The sequence below is a fragment of the Amblyomma mixtum genome, chromosome 2 (genome assembly GCF_055824585.1).
Source record: "Amblyomma mixtum isolate Tamu chromosome 2, ASM5582458v1, whole genome shotgun sequence".
NCBI lineage: Eukaryota > Metazoa > Arthropoda > Arachnida > Ixodida > Ixodidae > Amblyomma > Amblyomma mixtum.
In genome coordinates this window covers 80,889,378-80,912,425 of record NC_143013.1, presented here as the reverse complement: position 1 = coordinate 80,912,425, position 23,048 = coordinate 80,889,378, and the positions used below count along the sequence as shown (strand labels likewise).

Sequence of the window (23,048 nt, the reverse complement as noted above, 5' to 3'; positions counted from 1 at the left end):
GGCTGAGTCTGCTATTTACAGCTGCACTTGTGCTCATTCACATCATTCACCAACTTTCTTTTCCCTATAGCCTTTATTTTACTTCCTTATCTTCTAGCAGGCGAGGCGTACATGAATCAGGCTGTCCTCTACAATTTTCGTTATATTTTTTTTTCCAAAATGACGCGACGCTACAATCTAGGACTTCACGAGCGGAATCGACAGCTGTCGGGAACCTCGAGAGGTGGCGCTAGTGCGCTGTACCGAAGGGTATGGCCTCAAGTATCTGTCTAAACGCGAGTCAGGGCACCCCGATGAGGACAGAGGCGGAGTCAAGGAGTGGCCGCGGTTGTTTGCTGTCTCTTCTCAGCCTTTTGACATCTGTGTGAGACTTTTTTGTTGAAGGAGTATCTTTTGGCGTCCCCAAAAAGTAGTGTTCAAGTGACGTGCAGTAGATCTCAGTTTATGAACAGGCTGCATGTCTGTTACTTAGCAGGTTGGCGTCTGCGGGGTAATGTTACCAGAGAAGCCAGTAAAGAAGTAACTGAAAATAAACAACATTCGTTAGGTTAGAGACATTTATTGAGCATCGGCGGATGTACTACTACTGCACTGACAAAAAAAAATTACGCACGACTTGCGTAGTTAGGCCAAATGCGAATAAGGTGCGCTAGCACAGTGTGGCCACTGTTTTGCATGGTTTAGCGTGGTTATGCTTTGTTATGCATGATATTGCAATGTGATTAAAGATGTATATTGAGTGTACTCTGTGCGTTGTGTGTGTGCGCATAGCATGGATGGAGCACACAATAGATACATAATACGATGTTTACTGCAGTCGTTCTGTGCATGCATATCCGTCACGGTCACACTAAAAGTTACACATAGAAACGCCGGCGTGCGCGGCAGCGTGGGTAGCGCCAGACACGCTCAAGGTGCTAGGATCGTCCGAGCTCTTTCCAAACGGTGAAGCCGGGGATAGCATGAAACGTGATAAATTGGGCCCCATGGTAGGCAGCATGGTTGTGCCATTATTTGATATTGTAAGAGAGGGCCGTCTTGCCGCCGGTACAAGCGGGTTTGTTTCTTTGATCGTTTCCTTTGATTCGGTGGAGGGAGGTACACCGCCCGCTTTTTGAGGAAATCCGAAACGTAATAGCGATTTCCTCAGCAGCGGATTTCCTCAGCAGCGCACTCACCTTTTCGCTTTGGAATGTCTAAGGGCTCCCGAAGCATAATCTGTCATTCTAGCGTAGCTTCTTTTTGTGCGATGTCACAAGGAGCCCGTTGAGAGGCGTTTTTCCGACGCTGCTGTGTCGCTGTAGCAGTCGGTGAGGCGGCGGTTTCTAAGGAAAAGATTGTGACCCCCCCCAATGCGTTCGAATTGATTGATTGCGTGCGGGATTGATTGCGTTCGAATCTGTGTGAGATGTAGAACAGAACTGCTACTCGCAACGCGCCGGCCATTGTTCAGGAGTCTAAAGGCCAACCAGCACATGCAAGAGAGAGAGGGAGACTTTAATGAATAAAGGAAAGGTCTGCCTGGTTATGCACATGCAAGGGTGTCTATGGGACGGGTCACACTGTGGGTGTCTATGTTGTTTTTGTTGTTGTTGTGACTGAGAGAAGGATGAAAAGGAAATTGCACGGGCCTGCTACTGGCTCGAGCCAAGCCACCACCGCTGCCACGTGCAGATAGAGGAGAGTTAAAAGATCAGAGGAATGAGAGAGAGGAAAGGAAAGACGCGCGTCGCAGCAACAACTGCGTCCGCCGGAGCGGACGCTGCTCAAAAAACAGATAAGCGGCCGAAGCCGCCCTCGCCGAAGCGAGAACAGATACTCCCAGTCTATGGGGAGCAGCTATGCTATTACTTTGTTGCGTGTAATCAGCGATTAAATGACCCTCTTTAAAGGTGATTTTTCGGCTATAGTGCCCTGTAGTGCCGGTATGCGACTGATTATTCCCAAGAAAGCAAATGGTAAAAAACAGCCGAGGTTCTGAGATTTCAGTGCACGTTGAAAAACTGGATGGTCAAAGCTAATCAGAGCTTCCTTGCTCAGAGCACGGCTTTGGCGAGCAAAAAATCATTTATTTAAGAGGCATTTTAGTTATAAATGCCTGAAGATTACGAATATCTTACTTCTGCCAAGCATTATTAGCACATGCACTAACAGTTCTGACAGACATTCTAAATAAAAAAATTAAACAAAGCGATTTTCACTGAGGCTCTTTTAATGAGCTTTGCAGCTGTCGCATAGTAAGATGAAAAACGAACTGTGAGGAAACATCCCACTTGCCGTCCTACAGCTGTACCCCTGTCGTTTGTCAGATTCGTTCTTATCAGAGTTTCCCTTGCCTGTCTCCCCCTTTCCATTTGATTCTCGCCGGCAGCAGCTAGGGAGACAGTGAACGGCAATTGTCGCGACGGTTACCATCTTTACCTTCTGTTTTATTTTATTTCCTTCCTCTATTAAACTTCTACTACTACTATCAGTGCTATTACTACAACTACCGCTACCAACACATAAGGGCCGCCGCGGTGGCTCAGTGGTTATGGTGCTCAGCTGCTGACCCGAAAGACGCGGGTTCGATCCCGGCCGCGGTGGTTGAATTTCTTTGGAGGAGAAATTCTAGAGGCCCGTGTATTGTGCGATGTCAGTGCACGTTAAAGAACTCCACGTGGTCGAAATTTCCGGAGCCCTCCACTACGGCGTCTCTCATAGCCTTAGTCGCTTTGGGACGTTAAACCCCGTAAACCAACCAACCAAACATAAGGGACAGCTGGAGACCGAGACTGAAGAAAGGCACGATACGAGAACAGAAGGCTTGGTAGCTCTTTTTTCGTTATCCTTTAAGCAAATGACAAAGCGGAGAGGAACGTGACAAATAGAAGCGAGGATGGAAGAAAATCAAGTGGCACAAATGAAACGTCTTTGTTAGTAAGGCTTTAGCCGTGCCCAGCTGGCAGCAAAAATCATAGGAGCAAAAACCACAGGACACCTTCTTTTGAGCTAATAATTATTTTTCACCCCCACCGCTAGAACGATTAACTACTAGGCCAAGAAGAAAACGAAGATCACGAATTTCGTGACTGTTGATTCGGGCGAGCAGATGGCGTCGGTTCTGAACTCTCCCGCGTCCAAAGGCTTGCAACCGCCTGACAAGCTGCTGTACGCCTTCGTTATAAGCCGACATGGCCAGCGGACTTCCATCTTGTGCTGCAAAAACCTGCCAAAGAACGTCCCGGAGGACCACGGTCAGCTCACCAAGGCAGGCCACGAGCAGACTTTCAAGCTGGGCCAGTTCCTGCGACGTCGGTACCAGGGCTTTCTAGAGGCCGACAAACCAGGGCAACTACTGGCCACCCACGCCCGCTTAGACCGCTGTCGCGAGAGCCTGGCCGAAACCATACAAGGTCTGGGCATCCCTGGAAGTCCCGAGGTCGATCCCAAGCGGTACGACCTGCTATTTCATGCCAGCCTGATCGAAAACTTCGATGATCTTCAGCGAGAACCGGGTCCAGGCCAGTTCATGACCATCGGGAATCTGCTCGCCTTCGTTATAGAGAAGACCGAGGCGCCCTCGCGGGATAAGAGAGAGAAGTTCCTCGCTATGGACAGCCTGACGACGTACGTGAACAACGGGAACCCGGTCCCCAGCTGGGCTCAGCCGTACTGGGACGACTTCATCTGGGCCGATCACAAGATGTTCGGGTTGGCGCTTTCGGGCCACGAGCTCTGGTACGCCAGCAACGTGCTGAGGCGGGTAATGGAGACCCTTTCGCTTAAGTTTGAGGAGGGAGTCCAGCGGCCTGACAGGATCCACCTCTTCTCGATGTCCGACTCGAGCCTGTATTCGGTGCTAAAGCTCTTCAGCCAGTCCTACGGCAATCACCCGCCCTTCGGCTGCAGCGTGCTCATCGAGGTGTTCGAGGATAACTCGAAGAAGTACGTGCAGATTCTCATCTTGGTAGATGATGATCCACGGTTGCCACCCCTAGACAGTCTGAAGAACCCGTGCGAACTGAACGATTTCTTGGACTTCTTGCGCGGTGTCCTGAAAGATGAGAAGCTCGTGCCGAGTTGAGAGTGATCGACGTCGCGGAGTGGATGACAAGCTTTCCTTGGATGAGAAGCTTTCTCATAATATCTCTACTAAAAAATAAAGTATTCCTCTCACGTCAAAACAAGTAACAGTTATCAAAAGCAGGTGGGTACCCGGGGGCACTGGACACAGGGGATCGAACCCAGCACGTCCCGAATGCGAGGCTGATGTTCTAGCACAAGGGCCATCGTCGAGCAACGTTACTAACGTTACTAGTTCTAGTAACGTTGCTCGACGTTTCGTTCTACTCCCGCTTTTCTCCGACATAACTCCGACAGTACTAGTGGCGTCATCTATCGTTGATTCAGACAAACTACCGCAAGGGGGACAAGGCACGGCTAGAAGCTTGAGAAATGCTCGCGCATGAAGGCTGTAACAAAACCACGCATATACTTTATATATTTTGCCCACCTTGAAATATATGGTTTCTGGCGTCTCATACGAGCGCCACAAAAATTTCTTACAAGAAACAAGCAACAAGCAACAGAAACATGCAAAGTTTACTTTAATGAGCACATATTGCCACAGTTAACTACCGGGCTCTGATGGGCAGTTTCATACCTTATTTTGCCCAATACTTTTACCTATCCTCATTTCTCTGTACCTTGGACGCGAGAGCAAATTTTTTAATGGGAAATTGTTTATGACCGCAGTTTTTTGCGCATATCGTAAAAGTGCGCCATACCATTTAATATATACGTAGATCTCTGCTCGGGATGCTTGTAGTTTCTGCTATTTTCGCAAACGCACCCCGCTGGCATTTTAAGGGGGTGCTGAAAACATTTATTAGGCTATACGTATATTTATTATATTTCCGCGAATCTTTGTAGTGTTTGTTTGTTCATTCTTCAAAGCTGCTGGCACGCCGCTTTATCGCTTTGTTTGCGATGCGAGACGCGACCAGATTTATTTTGATTGACCGCATCCAGGCGAAGCCAATTATACGTTGTTCCACAATCTTCTAGTAACTTTGCACGCTTTATCTCGAATGTTTGCTATCAGCTTTAAAAAGAGCCCGGCCGAGAGCGGCGGGCATTCTGTTCGACGACCGCCGAGCACGCTTGTTGCTACGCCGCCGCCGAGTGATTCAGTTCTTTGCGGGCGCAAGTCAGCCCAAATAAAGAATTTTGTTCAGAAGCCATTTCCGCTGTATTCCTGCTCTCCGGCGCTGCAGTCACCACTACGTGGCACTATTTATGGCAGTTTCAACTACTCATTACGAGCACAGGACAAACTCAAGAAACGGGATTTTACTACGCGTTGGAAGATGATACCGTTCCCATCGATATGTTTTTAACAGTACCTTACAATATTCCACAGTTACCTCACAATTAAAAGAAATGTCTAATAAAGCTAGACTTTGTTTAAATGCTCTTTTCAAAATGTTTTTAGGTCATGAAATTGAAAAGACCTAGTCCCGTAGAAAGAAATCACATCAGCAAGCTCATTTTTCCAGCTTTCGTGTTGCACTGGCCCTCTTTTGCTGCCAGCTTAGTTTGAAAAAGAAAATGTGATATAACAAAATGTGATTTCCTCACTGCTTCTTTTGTTACCAGCGAAGGCCACTATAAGTCAACAGTGTCGGACGTTTGTCATTCAGGCGGGCCGTGTCCAAGAGAGAGCGTAAATAAAATGTCCCTTTCCCCACTCCTCCATATTTCTTCTCCGCGGACGGATCCATTTTAGTTCATTTGCATTTTTCATGGCTCCCACTCGCCGCACACGTCTTCTTCTTATTTTTTTTTTAGGTTTAGAGGGAAGCTTGCGTTATCGGCATTTATCAAGAGCCGGATGCATGCTAGGCGTACAATGGAGGAGCTCTCGCCTCCCGTCGCCTTGACGGGTCGCTGAGCAGATTTGTTAAGCCTGTCTTCGTGACAGAACCCGGCAAATCGCGACACTGCACAACAGCGCTTCATGGATGTAGCCGCGCTACCCATGAGGCAAATGTGTTTCAGCGTTTTCGAGGTCTCAGGAAAAAAGAAAGGGGACGGGATAAGTATGAGGAGGAAGGGTTGTACTTGGCTTTCCTCTTTCTAGCCTACAGTCGACCGCACATTTTATACGAACGCGCCTCAAGTGCCTTTACTTACCACGCCAGTGCGTATATGGTCGGCAGCAAAGGTTTGATGCATGCGGCTACGATGAAAAAAGTTTCAACACGATAGCTAAGCGGGCGAATTGTTGATACATTTTCAAAAATAACAGCGCGAAAAATGGGGACGAAGGGTAGAAAAACGCAGGACAAGCGCTGACTCTCAACTGAAGTTTAATCACACGAAACAGCCGGGAATAAAAGGGAACAGTCAACAACCCAACAACAAAACCAGAAGGCACATGGTACTACGTTGGGTAAAGATAGGCAACTTCACTATCACGCAGGAGCAGGGATATTTTTTGCTGACGCACAATCTAGGTTTGTTTTCCATTTGGTGGGCTTCGACGATTTCACTGGTCAATTGGTCGGGGTGTTTACACAATATACTATAGTGACATATTGTGTAAACACTCCGACCAATTGACCAGGGAAATCGTCGAAGCCCACCAAATAGGAAACAAACCTAGATTGTGCGTCAGCAAATCATCCCTGCTCCTGCGTGACAGTGAGGTTGCCTATCTTGACCCAACGTAGTAGCACGTGCCTTGTGGTTTTGTGGTTCGGTTGTTGCCTGTCCCCTCATATTTGCCGGTTTCCGGTTTCCTGTGATTAAACTTTAGTTGAGAGTCAGCGCTTGTCCTATATTTTTCTACCCTTCGTCCTCGTTTTTCGCGCTGTTATTTTTGAAAAAAGTTTATCTTGGTCTGAAGGGATTTGCGAGCTTTATCCGCTGTTTCAACTCCAGCAGAAGACGGGAAGGAGAGATGATGGTAAATCACTGCTCTGCGGAGTCTCGCATCTCAGCGGTGTCGGTATTACCGCACATGTGCGATAAGCCCGGGAACCATGGCTGCTCCCTGCGCGTGCTGCCTGCCCCTGCTCGTTAGTTCTTAAGTATTCAAGTTACGAGCGGACTATCGTGTATCTTCAGTCACTACCGCCATCTCATGCCGTTTGTGCTAAGGAAATCAAGTGCCATCGTAGCGATCCCAGCTTGGTCTGTGCATCGGATGGAACATAATTATCGGCTCATGTAAGTTTGAGAAATGTTTACGCCATTGCATTATGCTGGAACACACTGCATCTATTTCTTCAATTAAACTATCAGCGAAATTTTCAGGGTATCGTATTCTAGCTTTGTATGAAAGAAAACAGTTGCTTTTGCAGCTTTTAATTGTAGCGGAAAAACCTTACATACACAAGTTTCTCGCCGAACTTGGTTATAAAGTAGCAACATTTGTCCAGACCTGCTACACGTGTCAAGTTTTACCGTGGACAGGGTTTGAGTTGTTGCGCTTAGTCACCCCCTTCTCCCCCCCCCCCCCCCCCCCCCCCCAAAAAAGAAACAACCAAGCATATCAACAGCTCCACCTCCTGGTAATATCTACCAGTGCGTAGCCATGGAGATAGCAGGTAAGCTACGAAGCTTTTGCCTCGCACTTGAACCAAACTCATCCCGGCCTCGGCCTGAAGAGCCGTTCCTGCCGGAAGAGTGACCGTTGTAGTGCGAAAACAGTTTTCGCAAGGATTACTAGGAAAACTAAAGATATTTGACCTTTTGATTATGAGTTAGACGGGAAGTCTATAGCACTTGTGAGTAACTTTAAATATCTAGGCGTAACCATATGCGACGATTTGAATTGGAAACTGCACGTAAATAATACATGCGCGTCAGCCGAGCGAAAACTTTCGTATTTGAAACGCAAACTAACACTTGCACCTGCGAATGTCGGGTTTACTGCCTGTATGACCCTAGTGCGCCCGAAGCTAGAGTACGGAAGCGTCGTATGGGATCCATTCAGGAAAAACCAAATAGAAAAAATTGAGAAGGTCCAGAGACGTGCAGCGAGGTTTATACTGTCAAAATACAGATCAACAGACTCGGTCACAGAACTTCTTGCCAAACTAAATTTAGCGCTACTTTCACAGCGACGACAATTGGCCAGGTTAAAGTTTATATATTTAATGAAAATAGGCCAGTACACTTCTACACAGAACGATATATTCAAATAAGGTTCTCGCGTCCATTACGAGGTAGTCACCATGGACAGTTCCTTCCTATACTGGTAAGAACAGATGCGGTTAAATATTACTTTTTTCCAAGAATGATTGAAGAATGGAACTAGTTACCGCGCGAGATGATAGAAATTAATTTCCTGGACTTATTCGAAGAATCTATACACCATCACTACGATATTACATGTACCTGATAGCTAGCTATGTAGGAAAAATTTGTGAGAGACATGTGTGTTCCTTGCTATTTCTTGCTATTCCTTGCTCGCTATTTATTTTCTGTGTGTAAGGAGTGATTATCGCACATGCTGTGGAGTTGGCAGCATGAGTTTGAGTTTAGTTGTGGTGCATAGGGTTCGTCGTAGAAGGCTATTTCTCGTGAGTGTACTTATTTTTGAGCGTTGCTAGGGTCTGCTGTGTATTGTGTACTTATGTTCTTGTTGCCATGAGGTCGTGCGGAAAACAAATCTCATTTGAGTGCCACCCTGTATCGGCCCAAAAAGGGCTAACAGTATGATTAAATAAAATAATAACATAGGTTTGTAACGCCTAGCGTATTACGTACAGGAACGACTACAGATGTTAGTTGTTAAAAAATAATGAAATCCTGCAAACCATATACTAACTGTATTTGTTAAATTTTCGTTTTCAAAGAAAAAATAATCGATCCCAAATTATAGATGCGGAAAATCTACTGTAGTGTCACTGACTGCCAAAGCTGGATGAACCGGCAAAATAACCGAAAATTGCAACGGACGTGTTTGTAATCAGCCTGTGGTCTAATGAGTATCCTAGTTTGCTAATATGAAATATACGCATACAATAGATTTCTCAACAAATAAATATATAGTTTTTGGCCCTCCTGCAATGTTGGGCCCAGTGAGGACAAACTGCTGTAAGTTCAGAACTTATATCCCACAATGTCACTTAGTGCGACTTGGCAGAAGTCCTAAGCTTCCGCTTCGAGGTATTGCGAATCATACGAAGGAGAATAACGAGGCGCTTCGAGAATAACTTCACAGAAGCGATGTGTTTATATTTTTGCAGGTCTAGGGTAGAGAAGAAAGTGTGCTTGGGGGTTATGAAGAAAGAAAGGGTTCGTAAACTGTCTCCCTTATAGCGGGCACGGAAATTGCGCCGTGGTGAAAGAGACGAACAAGGAGGCGAGAGAATTTGGGAGGGAAGAGAGAGGGGCCGTAGTCGTAGAAATATGAAAATTACGATAAACAGAAACGCTATATTGATCTCGTCACCCAGCGCTGTATCAGATCGCTCGTAAAATCGTGACCTCAGGCTTAACGGTGTCAGCCTGACCACTAACGTCACAAATCAATGAACTCGTTTACTCAAATGCGAGCTCCTCTAGTAAAAAGACAAACCAGAAATAAGAAACAGCTTTGTGCACCGAGCATATGGGGTGTGATTGAGAGAGTGAAATTAACCGTCATCCCGAAATCGTACCAATGAGCCGCCGCGGTGGCTCAGTGGTTATGGTGCTCGGCTGCTGACCCGAAAGACGCGGGTTCGATCCCGGCCGCGGCGGTCGAATTACGATGAAGGCGAAATTCTAGAGGCCCGTGTACTGTGCGATGTCAGTTCACGTTAAAGAACCCCAGGTGGTCGCAATTTCCGGAGCCCTCCACTACGGCGTCTCTCATAGCCTGAGTCGCTTTGGTACGTCAAACCCCATAAACCAAACCAAACCAAACCAAACCAATCGCGCCAAACATTCCATAACACAATTCGCCTTTATGACAGAAGAAATTGCGAAGAAATTAATAATCACTTAATGGCGTTCTTTCCAATCTTTGATATAGGTTTCGATGATCGATCAATTGAGGAAAACTGGCTTACTTCCAAAACTAAAATTACCGAACTCACAGCGAAGTTTTTTTCCCACCATCACATTTCGCGCCAATCACAACAAACCATGCTTTTCAAGAACATGGTTTTCAAAGCTCTTGAAAACATTCGAAAACAAAAAGAAGAGACTTTTCCATGCAGCAAAACGCAACCTGAGCGCATGCGCATGGAACAAATATTACGCAGCCGAGTCAACATACCTGCAGGATGCCAAACGCGCATTTTTCCAAACTGACCTGCACAAGATCCTAACAAATGACCCGAGGAAGCTCTGGAAAGTACTAAATCCTCAACATGCGCCGGTCATCACACATGCTAACCCACTTGGCGAGATGACCAGCGGCATTGAATGTGCAAATATTTTTAACACCGCTTTCTCATCCGTTTTTACACACGTAACTGTTATGCCACTTTCTATCGCAACTGACAACCTGAGTTTGCATACGCCTTCAGTCATGTTTTCTGTGGACAGCATTATATGTATTATTGAAAACAGCAAGATGTCATCTTCTGCGGGTGCTGATGATATCACCCCCAAGTTCCTAAAAAATACTTGCCATACTTCCGCAGTGCATCTATCAAAACTGTTTGCACAATCACTTTCCACAGGTAGCATACCCAGCGATTGGAAGGTGGGGAAGGTTGTTCCGGTCTTCAAATCAGGTAACAAAGAATCACCCTTTAATTACCGTCCCATCTCTTTAACAAGTGTGCCATGCAAAGTCATAGAACATGTCATTTATTCTCACATAATAAACTTTCCTGACTCTATAATTCTTTTTCATCCTGCTCAACACGGCTTCCATAAGAACCTATCCTGCGATACACAACTGGCTATTTTCGTCCATGACCTGCACGTGAACCTTGACTGTAACCTTCACACTGACGCAATATTCCTGGACTTCGCGAAAGCATTTGACAAAGTACCTCACAAACGCTTACTACTAAAACTTTCCTGGTTGAACCTTCATCCTAACATATTGCAGTAGATACGCGAATTCCTGGCTAACTGCATCCATTTTGTTTACGTTAATAATCAAGCCTCTAGTTCTCTTCCCGTAACATCAGGTGTCCGGCAAGAATCAGTCTTTGGCCCACTGTTATTTTTAACATACACTAACGACCTACCAACACAAGTCTCTTGTAACGTCCGTATTTTTGTAGATTATTGTGTTATCTATCGCACAACTAATAACGCCTCTGATCAGTTCGCCCTCCAGAATGACTTAATCAGCGTACAGGACTGGCGTAACAAATGGGTCATGGAACTAAACTCCAATAAATGCAAACTCGTGTCATTAAACTGAAAACATAATCGTCTCCTCTTCTCGTATAAAATCTCACACGTCACGGTAGAAGTAACACAGACTTATAAATATCTCGGCGTAACATTGTCCAACGATCTAACCTGGAATGCGCATGTCACAAAAGTAATACCATCCGCTAACAGAAGCCTTGGATTCTTAAAACGACATCTACGTCATGCTCCACAAAACCTAAAATTACCTGCCTACAAATCACTTCTCCGTTCTAAATTAAAATACGTCTCTGCTATTTAGAGCGCTAACCAAAATTATCTAAAAAATTCTCTAGAATCAGTACAAAATCGATCCACAAGATTCATACATTCGTGCTATTCATATAACGTCAGTACATCATCACTAATATCAGAGGCAGGCTTAAATCCATGACTTGTAAGCGTCGTATTACTTGTGCGTGCTTGTTTCACAAATTTTATTTCAGCTCACTTCGTCATCCGCCCTACATCAATCCGCCGGCACGCATTTCCCTCCGCATTGGTCATCCCCTTCAAGTAGCCCCGCCTCGTGCGCGCACAACTACAATTGCATCGTCATTCTTTCCATGCTCAGCCACGGACTGGAACAGCCTTCCACACGGCATCGCCGCAATCACCTGCCCATCAACATTTACGAAATGTTAGCTACCATCTTTAACAGCGAAATAATTTATGTACCTTACATATTTTCTTTGTTTATTTAATCTTCTTTATACATTGTCGTGTCCGGTCGCTGTGTTGAATGCAGCGAAAGACGCACACGGTACTTTAAGACTTCGTTTATTTAAAGCCGATGAGGGTGCGACCAGCGTCGACCGAGGCAGGAGCCGAACTGGCCGCCCGAAGAAAGGAGGGAGCGGAGAAGCGTCCACGGGAGGGAGTGGCTTCCCAAAACAGGAGGAGGATGCGGGGGCGCACCATGGGGGGGCATCTGGCGACAGCGTGCGACGAGGGGCAAGTGGTCGTTAGGAGGAGGATGCGAGTGGTCGTTAGGAGGAGGATGCGAGTGGTCGTTAGGAGGAGGATGCGGGGGCGCACACACACAAAAGCAATAAGGGGACACAACACTTCCTTCCCCCTTAGAAAGTTGCCTGGTATCGTGCAGGGGGTCGGCGCTCACGCGTGGAGGCGCGCTGGCTTTGTGCGCTCGGGGGAGAAACACTTGTAGGCTGGCTGTTGTTCGCTGTGTCTCCTAGGTCTGTCCTGGGCGAAGTCTCTTCTTCCGGGAAGAGGTGCCAGGCTATGTGGGAAGATGGAACACGTGCACCATCTTCCCACATAGCCTGGCACCTCTTCCCGGAAGAAGAGACTTCGCCCAGGACAGACCTAGGAGACACAGCGAACAACAGCCAGCCTACAAGTGTTTCTCCCCCGAGCGCACAAAGCCAGCGCGCCTCCACGCGTGAGCGCCGACCCCCTGCACGATACCAGGCAACTTTCTAAGGGGGAAGGAAGTGTTGTGTACCCTTATTGCTTTTGTGTGTGTGCGCCCCCGCATCCTCCTCCTAACGACCACTCGCATCCTCCTCCTAACGACCACTTGCCCCTCGTCGCACGCTGTCGCCAGATGCCCCCCCATGGTGCGCCCCCGCATCCTCCTCCTGTTTTGGGAAGCCACTCCCTCCCGTGGACGCTTCTCCGCTCCCTCCTTTCTTCGGGCGGCCAGTTCGGCTCCTGCCTCGGTCGACGCTGGTCGCACCCTCATCGGCTTTAAATAAACGAAGTCTTAAAGTACCGTGTGCGTCTTTCGCTGCATTCAACACAGCGACCGGACACGACAGTGGCGACGAGAAAGTGGATTCGACCCGCGCTTCGCAACGCTATTGACAAGCCATGGCTACGCGAGGGTTTCCCAATCAGATACCAGAGTTCAACGGCTCATCGTGGTCATCGTGGGTTGGACGCCTTCAGTTCTACTTTGAAGCTAACAACATCACAGACCCAGCCTTGAAGAGGGCCAACCTGCTGACGCTGTGCGGGGAGCAGACCTACGATACTGTCTGCGCCCTTATTCAGCCAAGCACACCAGCGGCAGTGTCTTACGACGACATCGTAAAAGCGCTGCAAAAGCACTACGACCCAAGGCCATCCGAGGTCTACAGCCGGGCTCGCTTCCAACGACGAGATCAACTGGGAGGAGAAACTGTGAGCGCCTACGTAGCCGCGCTCAAGAAGCTCGCTGCCGACTGCAATTTTGGAACGCTGTCGACAACAGCTACCGGGCAGGAGGGAGACGCAGCTTCTTCTGCTAACACCACCATGCTTCCCTTGGACGTGATGTTACGCGACAGATTTGTGTGCGGACTGAGTGACGAGTCACTGCAGCAGCGCCTGTTCGCTGAGAAGGACCTCACATTCAGCAAAGCTTACGACATCGCCGTTCGAGCGGAGAGCGCCGGTCACCAGCAGAGAGGGATTCGCCGGAACACCGAGCCGGTACACCAGACAAGCAACCAGGTGCGCAAGCCTTCTGTTGTTGTAAAATCGGTCAAAAAGGCACAACGCTGCTGGCGGTGTGACGACCAACACAACCCCCAGGGATGTCGATTCCAGTCAGCCACGTGTAATTTTTGCCACAAGCGAGGGCATATCGAAAGAGCATGCATTACGAAACGGAGACTTGCCAAGATAAAGTCACCTTCCCAGCCTAATCACAGCGTCAACGCCTCAGAGAATACGCCGCTATCTGATCTCCATGGAACAACATCAGCAACACCATCTGTGTTGTACGACCTGAACACCATGAATCTCGGCACGCGACCGAAGATTTTTACAGAAGTAAGCGTACATCACCAGCTGATTAAGTTCGAGGTGGACTCCGGCGCAGCCTGTACTCTGATCAGTGAGGACACGTTCCGAACTTCATGGCCATCTGACGCACCCGCCCTGCAACAAGACGACACGCACCTGCGAACGTGGTCAGGACAGAATCTGCCACTATTGGGCTCTGCCAACGTGCAGGTTAACTACAACGGCCAGACCCATACGCTACCTCTGCTTGTTGTGAAGGGCACAGGATCAAGCCTTCTAGGGAGAAACTGGTTTTCTCCACTAGGCGTGATGATATGCGGCATACACCAGACGCCGAGCCAGAACATGGTTGAGCAACTGCAAGAGAAATACGAAAGAGTATTCTCGGAAGAGATTCCAGGAAACGAAGGGCCCCCGGTCACACTGGAGTTGTTGGACAACGCGCAACCCAAATTTCTGAAGGCCAGGCCGGTGCCGTTTGCTCTCCGAGATTCAGTTGAAAAAGAGTTGGACAAACTGGAGCAGCAAGGTGTCATCGAGCCGACGCAGCATTCAGAATGGGCCACACCACTTGTCGTAGTTCGCAAGAAGAACGGAACCATACTAAAGCGTCCTCTTACCCGCTACCGACACCTGAAGAAGTATTCAGTGTACTGCGTGGCGCAAGAGTCTTCAGCACATTGGACCTCACCCAGGCGTATCAGCAGCTGAAGGTGAGCGAGTCAACTGCTGAATTATTGGCAATTAACACACTGAAAGGCTTGTACAAAGTCAAGCGACTGCCTTTTGGCGTAGCTGCAGCCCCGGCCATATTTCAAAAATTCATGGAGACAGTGCTTCAGGGCATCCCAGGAGTTTGTGTCTACCTTGACGATGTCATCATCAGTGGCACTTCCACTGAAGAGCATGCAGTGCGCCTAGAGCTCGTTCTCGAAAGGCTAGCAAACGCTAATTTGTGCATAAGCAAATCGAAGTGCTGTTTTGCGGTGCCAGAGGTGCAATTTCTGGGACACCGAATTGATGCGGAAGGCATTCACCCTACCGAGGACAAAGTGCGAGCGATCACAGAAGCACGAGCTCCAACAAACAAGCAGGAGCTACAGGCTTTTCTCGGACTCTTGACGTTCTACGACCGGTTCTTGGAACAAAGAGCTACCGTGGCCAACGACTTATACCAACTCCTTCGGAAAGATGTGACATGGACATGGTCGCCACGCCATCAGCAGTCATTCGATGCCCTGAAAGACCTGATTCGAAGATGTACAGTCCTCCGCCACTACGACGAAAGGAAGCCTCTGCTTTTGGCTTGCGACGCATCACCGTACGGAGTCGGCGCGGTTCTATCGCAAACTGACGAGCAAGGAAGGGAAGCTCCCATCGTCTTCGCCTCACGTACGTTGTCGCAAGCAGAACGCAACTACGCGCAACTTGACAAAGAAGGGCTAGCCATCGTCTACGCGGCGACACATTTTCACCAGTACATTGCCGGCCGGAAGGTGACCTTTATAACCGATCACCGACCGCTATTGGGCATTCTGGGACCACAAAGGCCTATGCCACCAACTTTGTCTCCGCGAATGACACGTTGGTGCATCAAACTCTCAGCGTACGACTACGCTCTTGTCTACCGCAATGGGAGTAAACATCAAAACGCCGATGCGCTAAGCCGTCTGCCACTAGACGCAACTGTTGACGAACCATTTCCACCAGGAGACGTTCTGATGTTCGAAGCACTGCCAGAACCTCCGCTTACAGCAGGCACAGTTGCAGCATCTACGCAGAAGTGCGCAGCTCTCCGGCTAGTTTACACAGCTGTTCAACAAGGCAACGTGCATAAACTCAAAGGGGACAACTTCGACGCTTACCGCAGGCGAGCTACAGAGTGTAGCACCCATCGCGGCTGCATCATATTTGGGTCCCGAGTTGTGATGCCGAGAGAACTACGCGCACAAGCTATGTCTCTCATCCACGCCGGACATCGGGGCATCGTTGCAATGAAAAAGTGTGCCAGAAGCTACATGTGGTGGCCTGGCATTGACAACGACATCGAAACAGTGGTGCGAGAATGCAAGCCTTGCCAGAGCAGCCGGAGCGCCCCGCCGAAAGCTCCTGTCCCAGAATGGGAAAAGCCAGACACACCATGGCACACACTGCACATTGATTTTGCAGGACCAATTGAGGGCTGCACTTTCCTTGTGGTCGTAGATGCCTACACAAAGTGGCTTGAGATAAGGCAAATGGGACAGACGACTTCGGCAGCAGTCATTGACAACCTCCGATCACTATTTGCAACGTTCGGCCTGCCGCGCAAGGTAGTGTCGGACAACGGAACACCGTTTGTGTCTGCGGAGATCCTCAAGTTTTATCGCGACAACGGGATCTCATCAGTTACATCGGCCCCCTACCACCCAGCGACAAACGGACAAGCCGAGCGCTACGTAGCCGAGCTAAAACGCGCCCTTGAAAGAGATCAGACAGGCTCGCTGCAGCGCCGCCTTGCGCGCTTTCTCTTCAAGCAGCACACGACGGTTCAGAGCACAACAGGCGAGACCCCCTCGAAAATGATGTTCGAGCGTGAAATGCGAACCCAGCTCACAGCCATCCTCCCCGAGCCAAAGGCAGAGACGTTCCGGGAAGAAAAAGCAATTCCGCGCTGCGGCACGCTTAATGAGGGGCAGCGCGTCCTCGCCCGACAGTTTCTGAAAAAGCCACGCTGGGAGGAAGCTACAATTGTCAGACGCATAGGCCTGCGCTCTTGGCTCGTCAACATACATGGCACAGTAGCACGCCGACATCTCAACCAGCTGCGTAGATTTACGACGCCGTCTGAGAGCTGTCCGCCAGCGGAGAGAACACGTGCACCATCTTCCCACATAGCCTGGCACCTCTTCCCGGAAGAAGAGACTTCGCCCAGGACAGACCTAGGAGACACAGCGAACAACAGCCAGCCTACAAGTGTTTCTCCCCCGAGCGCACAAAGCCAGCGCGCCTCCACGCGTGAGCGCCGACCCCCTGCACGATACCAGGCAACTTTCTAAGGGGGAAGGAAGTGTTGTGTCCCCTTATTGCTTTTGTGTGTGTGCGCCCCCGCATCCTCCTCCTAACGACCACTCGCATCCTCCTCCTAACGACCACTCGCATCCTCCTCCTAACGACCACTTGCCCCTCGTCGCACGCTGTCGCCAGATGCCCCCCCATGGTGCGCCCCCGCATCCTCCTCCTGTTTTGGGAAGCCACTCCCTCCCGTGGACGCTTCTCCGCTCCCTCCTTTCTTCGGGCGGCCAGTTCGGCTCCTGCCTCGGTCGACGCTGGTCGCACCCTCATCGGCTTTAAATAAACGAAGTCTTAAAGTACCGTGTGCGTCTTTCGCTGCATTCAACACAGCGACCGGACACGACATACATGTAACCCACCCCTTATGTAATACCCCCAATCCTGGGGGTCTTTAAGGTAATAAAGTGAAGTGAAGTAGTCGTTTGAAATAAAGGAGTGAACTGTACAGGAGCTGAATTTATGGTGCTCTTAATATGCTTCGTTTTCGTCTCAGTTTTGATGTGAAAAATATGTAGCAGCGCTGTGAAGACGGGACATAAGAGAACCAGACAGTCTTGCGTTTTCTCATGTCCCGTCTTCGTTGCGCTATTACATCCTTTTGCATCAACGTCAACCAACCAGCCCGTATTAGCCCTCTTATAAATTTTTCTCCATTCCGGTGTCTCCTACTCAGTCAATTCTTGTCCTACCGCTTGCCTTGCTCAGTATGTTTTGCTTTCTACACGCGTCTAGAGGCTTTTCTACCCGACAAAAGAAACTACTTAGGGAAGATTTATCACCGTAATATTGTTCCATTCTACAGCTCTTCCTTACTTACTGTTCCGGTGCGCTACGAACCCTGCATAACTGTTCCATAAGACTTGCCATCTGTTAAGCCGAGTGAAGAATACGTACATCCTTAGAACTATTTTATTCTTTACTTGCTTTTTGCCAGCGATGACGCACAACGTCATCGATGACATTACAGTGGAAGCCAGGGAATGAGGGCAAGAGGAAAAGAAGGGGACACTTAAGGTTGCTTTCGCGTGTCAATGCACCCCTGGGTGCATTGACACCCACCCAGCCACACACGCGCGCGTATGACAACACCCGGAACGCTGTAAGACGAACGGTTGCATCACAATTTTGATATAAAAATTGGTTTTTGAGGAAACGCAATGGCCCCAGTAACTGTCCCGCCTCTCGATGGACACCTCAACCACGTCTTATGTGAAGAGGAAAAGAGTCCAGGAAGGCAGCCAATTGAAGGTGCATATGTCACTGGCTCGAATCCCTGTCGTAAGCTAGCCTCCAAATTGACTAGCACATGTAAGCTATATGCAACGAGAAATCGTATGACACCACCCGGAATGCTGTACGACAAATGGCTGCGTCACAGTTTTGGTACGAATGTTGTCGGGAAAACTGGCGCCACATTGAGGTCGGCCAGGAGGGAAGACATATAGACGAACGACATGTATAGCATTCTGAAGCGGAGGCGCTCAGCTTGCTGTGTGAGTCATACGGCTGCTTGATGACGTCACTCTATTATTCGTGCCATCGCAGGGATTTCCTGTACCGTCTGCGCGTACACACACACTAACCCACCCACGCCGCCGGCTTTTCTCGTAATGGGGCTAGTAATGATTTCGCATTGAAATACAAGAAATATTCTGCGGCCAACGCAAAGTAAACCAAAACCAAAAGTAAACCAAAGTAAACGGTACCTACCACATCGGCCGCATGCGACGCAACACAAAACGTTCTAAAACAAACGTTGGCATAATTAGACCTCGAGTTATCGCGCACCTACGACCACGAAGTTAAGTACTGCGCGCGAAAAAGAGCTGCACCTATTATCAGCTTCGTTTTTCTTAGTTCCGTATACTTCAACTATTCTAACTAGATCCCGCTATCTGATCCGCTGCCTCCATTTTGTACATATCTAACGAGGTACTTCATTCTGGCCCCATTAAGAGCACCAGGGACCGTTCGAGTGCTCGTCTCCACTGCATCACGGACGTGCAAGACGGAGAAGCTCGTACTCATCTACAGGTCCCTCTGCACGGAGCAGCTCTCATCAGCATCCCACGAATTTCCGAAAGACGGAAGGGTCCGGAGAACTCTATAACTTGTGCAAACAGAAAATGAACAGCGAATACGTTCCTCACTCAGCGTGGAGGTCGCGCGTCGGCCACCTCGGGCCCCTAAGTGCCCGCATGAGGTTTCCGGGGGCGGCTCCTCGAATTCGGCTTCGCCCGCAAGCGGCTCTCGAGCCCGTCCACGGAGCATTGGCGCTGTACGGAGCGGGGAGGAGCTGGGACGACTAATTGGATTTGTCATTAGCAGAAGACCCTTGAATTATATTCCCGACTAATTACGGTATCCGCAAACCCATCGGAGCCCGATGAGAAAGAATACCTTCGACGCCAATTCTCTCAACTCGAGCTACGCTATATCTTTTTTTTTTGCTTTCCGTTTATTACCGCAGAAGGCTGCGGAAGAAGCCTAATTTTAGATCGGCGCTAAGGTCAGTTCGCGTTAAAAACTTGCCTTTCTATATTTCTCCATTTCTGTCTCTTTACCTGGCCCTTTTTGAACCAGTCATCCATTTTTTAATGTTTCGATGACTTTCTTCGCTCATGATGAACAGAAAGTACGAGAGTATAGAACCGAAAAGGGGGGTGGGGTAATACTTATTATGCAAGGTATGTTGTCTTCGAGTATACAAATTATCACTGCTGGAACCTCTGACCAATGCGCAGATGACTGGGGCTTCAGTTGTGGCGGCACCTTTTCTGAGTTTACGTAACAATAGACGCAGGACAGAGCTCTCCCCCCCCCCCGTATTTCTTTCGCACTCTCATGTATTCTTCTATGTGCACTCCTATGTATTTCTCTCACCATAGTATTCGATAGCGTTATCATCTTTCCAGGGTTTGCAGATGCTGCTCTCAAAGCATTTTCGGCCGTTCCTTCATTTCTTTTTTGCCAGACTCCGAGCAGTATCGGCCGTTAAGATTCGAACCTCGCGAAAGGAAGATTCAGGAAAGAAGGGAGCACGAAATCTGGTGCGGAGTTCCTATACCGAGTCTCTGTACTGCAACAGGCCACGTGTCTCAATTTTCTGAAACGAATATATCTCTCGGGAAAAAAAGAACAAATTAAAGGAGACAGCGTTGCGAGCTGCCTGCTATTTGTGAAGCAATAAGACCGCGTTGTCAGCGATATCTACTGAATCTTCAAACTCAAGAAACCGAAGGTCCGCACTTCGTATGTATTAGGTAAAAGCTGCGTTATGTAACCCGTGGCTGGCATCGGTCCGAACCCCGAAAAGAACGTGTCTGCTCGTCGTCTCGAGCAGTGGGAGCGTCGTTTCGGTACTTATAACTTTCATTTCCATCCTTCTCGTCTTCTTTCTTTCCTCTCCCTCTCTCTATCCACGCGCTTGTTTCGCTCTTGAACAACGACCCGAGGCAACTAGACCGAAAACTTTTGGCAAAGTTAGCGGCAACCGCGGCGCGCCTCATCATTATATATCCACCCCACCCCACACACGCACACACCGAAGCACACGCACAGAGTACACACGCAGAGGCGTGTTAGCCGAGTATGAGCGTGCGGGCGTGCCCAGGAATATACATGTAATCCTATCGGTCCCTGTAATCCCCTCTCGCTTGCCCGCTCCGTATGACTTGATTAGGGGGAAGGCCGCCGCCTCCGCTTTCGAGGGAAGCGGTCGCCTGCGCACGGCCTCTTGAAAGTGCGTCGCGGTCTCAAACTCGAGCAGCCGCGTCGCATGGTCAGCAGCGCTCGTTAGAGTAACGTTCATGAGTTGGGACGTGTCTTCGGGACGTCGCAAAGGCTCAGATAACGAACACACCAGGACTAAGACGTCTTTGCGATCGGAAGCTCTCGGCCACTATATGCGAACTTGAATCGAGAGAGCTGTAAGTTTAGACGTAGATGCCGCGCACGTGGCTTGAACGTCGTGTTCGGGCCGGGTAAGAAACAGCGCGCGATTGGGCTCAGGCCTGGTGTTTAATGTTGGAGTGGGCGCCGGACCATGCCGAAGACCACGAGATTTGGCACCAGAATACTCTTGTAATTGCGAGCCGCGGTGACTGGGGCGCGTAGTTGCACTGTCTGCCCTTGGCTTTCGAAGGAAGAGTTTGCAACCATGAAAACATGACGCGTGGTCTTGAAAAGAAAACTATGAGCGACATGGCACCTGCACTCATTGAAGATTATACGAACTGCACAGTACGACAGAATGGACACTCTTTCAGAACATTTCCATCATACGTTTAGTGTTTCAGAAGCTAATGGGGGTCTAACTTGGACTATATAGGTTGACTATCGCGTTATAATCACAAAGAGGTAGCTTTCACTAAAGACGGAGCTTTTACGATTTTTGAAAGTTCCAGAGCTTAAATCCAGGTATCCCCGCCACCGGCCTTTTTCAAAAGCAAACTGCGATGACTTCCTTACTTTTTATCTCTATACGGATCTCTGAGGCTAGACTCACCACCACCCACTGGGACTGGTGATCACGGAGCCCATAGTCTCAAAATGCACGTCATCAATTGTTGCAGCTGTGGCACGGGCACCGTGAGGTCGAGCATTGTCATGCTGCAGTGAGCAGTAAGTACACTGCTGTCCATGCCGTAGTGACTTTGGATCGAGTGACGAGAAAAAAATTATGGGGACGCTGAAGTCACCTTAAGAGTGGAATGCGATAAGATTGCGACGAATGTAAAATCTAGCTTCCGTTGCATCTTCTGAGTGTGTCTGCGTCAGTTTATTTGCAACCGTAGGTCCATCAACCGCCATATAGCTGCAGTAGCAGGTTACCTCCATTCTGTGACGGTGCCGACATTTACATACAGCACAATTTTTTTTCTGATTTTTGATTTCGATTCTGTATCTAGGCTGCTGTCTAGAAAGTAGGTTGCCACCTGCCACAGCGGGAAGGTTGTGGTGACGCCACTTAGTCACATGACCTCTTTCGACCAGTCAGCGAGTTTTGTGACACCGGACATCAGCTAGGTTTCGGTGTGGCGACAACCCTAACTCTATCGCATTAAAAATATTCAATTTTCAATTCCAAATTTTACTGCAAAAGCAGTACCAGTGGTACCTGGCGAAAATGCCGGCTTTGCATGAAGTCTCGGAGAATGAGACAAATCAACGAGAAGCACTAGCAGTTTTCATGCATCTACTGTATGAGGGTAACAAATATGATTAAAAAAAATAACTTCAGCAGACTACAACCTACTCCACATACACTACGAAATATGCTAACTTCGTACCAACCACGGCTGCCAAAAATTACTTTACTAAACACTGCATGTATTAAATACTTTCCCATATATACTTACACTATACCAGATAGTGCCCCGCCGCGGTGGCTCAGTGGTTACGGCGCTCGGCTGCTGACCCGAAAGACGCGGGTTCGATCCCGGCCGCGGCAGCCGAATTTCGATGGAGGCGAAATTCTAGAGGCCCGTGTGCTGTGCGATGTGAGTGCACGTCAAAGAACCCCAGGTGGTGGAAATTTCCGGAGCCCTTCACTACGGCGTCCCTCATAGCCTGAGTCGCTTTGGGACGTTAAACCCCAATAAATCAATAAATCAAATAAATCAAAATGCCAGATAGTGTAAACACTATGCCATATTTCAACAACAAGGTAGGGAGCTGGACGCGTCACCGTGCCACTAGAGAAGAGAGAGAGAAAGAACTTTATTTCAACGCAGTGTTGACCGTGGATGATGTACTGGACTGGGGTCACCCAAACGAACTAGTCCGTCAGCTGGTCCGAGGCTAGCCAAGCACGCCATGTCGGGGGAGATGGGTATGAAAAATGACGGGGCTGAATTCTAACAGGGCACGCAAAAAGGAAATGTTCT

At 48.7% G+C, this 23,048-nt stretch overlaps 1 protein-coding gene across 1 annotated transcript; it reads left to right on the top strand.

Annotated features, from left to right (window-relative positions):
* Positions 1-3,091: 3,091 nt before the first annotated feature.
* Positions 3,092-4,066, top strand: LOC149359866 (testicular acid phosphatase-like). The gene has a single exon (XM_089567753.1). It carries the CDS (start codon positions 3,092-3,094, stop codon positions 4,064-4,066), a length of 975 nt encoding a protein of 324 aa, XP_089423879.1.
* Positions 4,067-23,048: the final 18,982 nt, after the last annotated feature.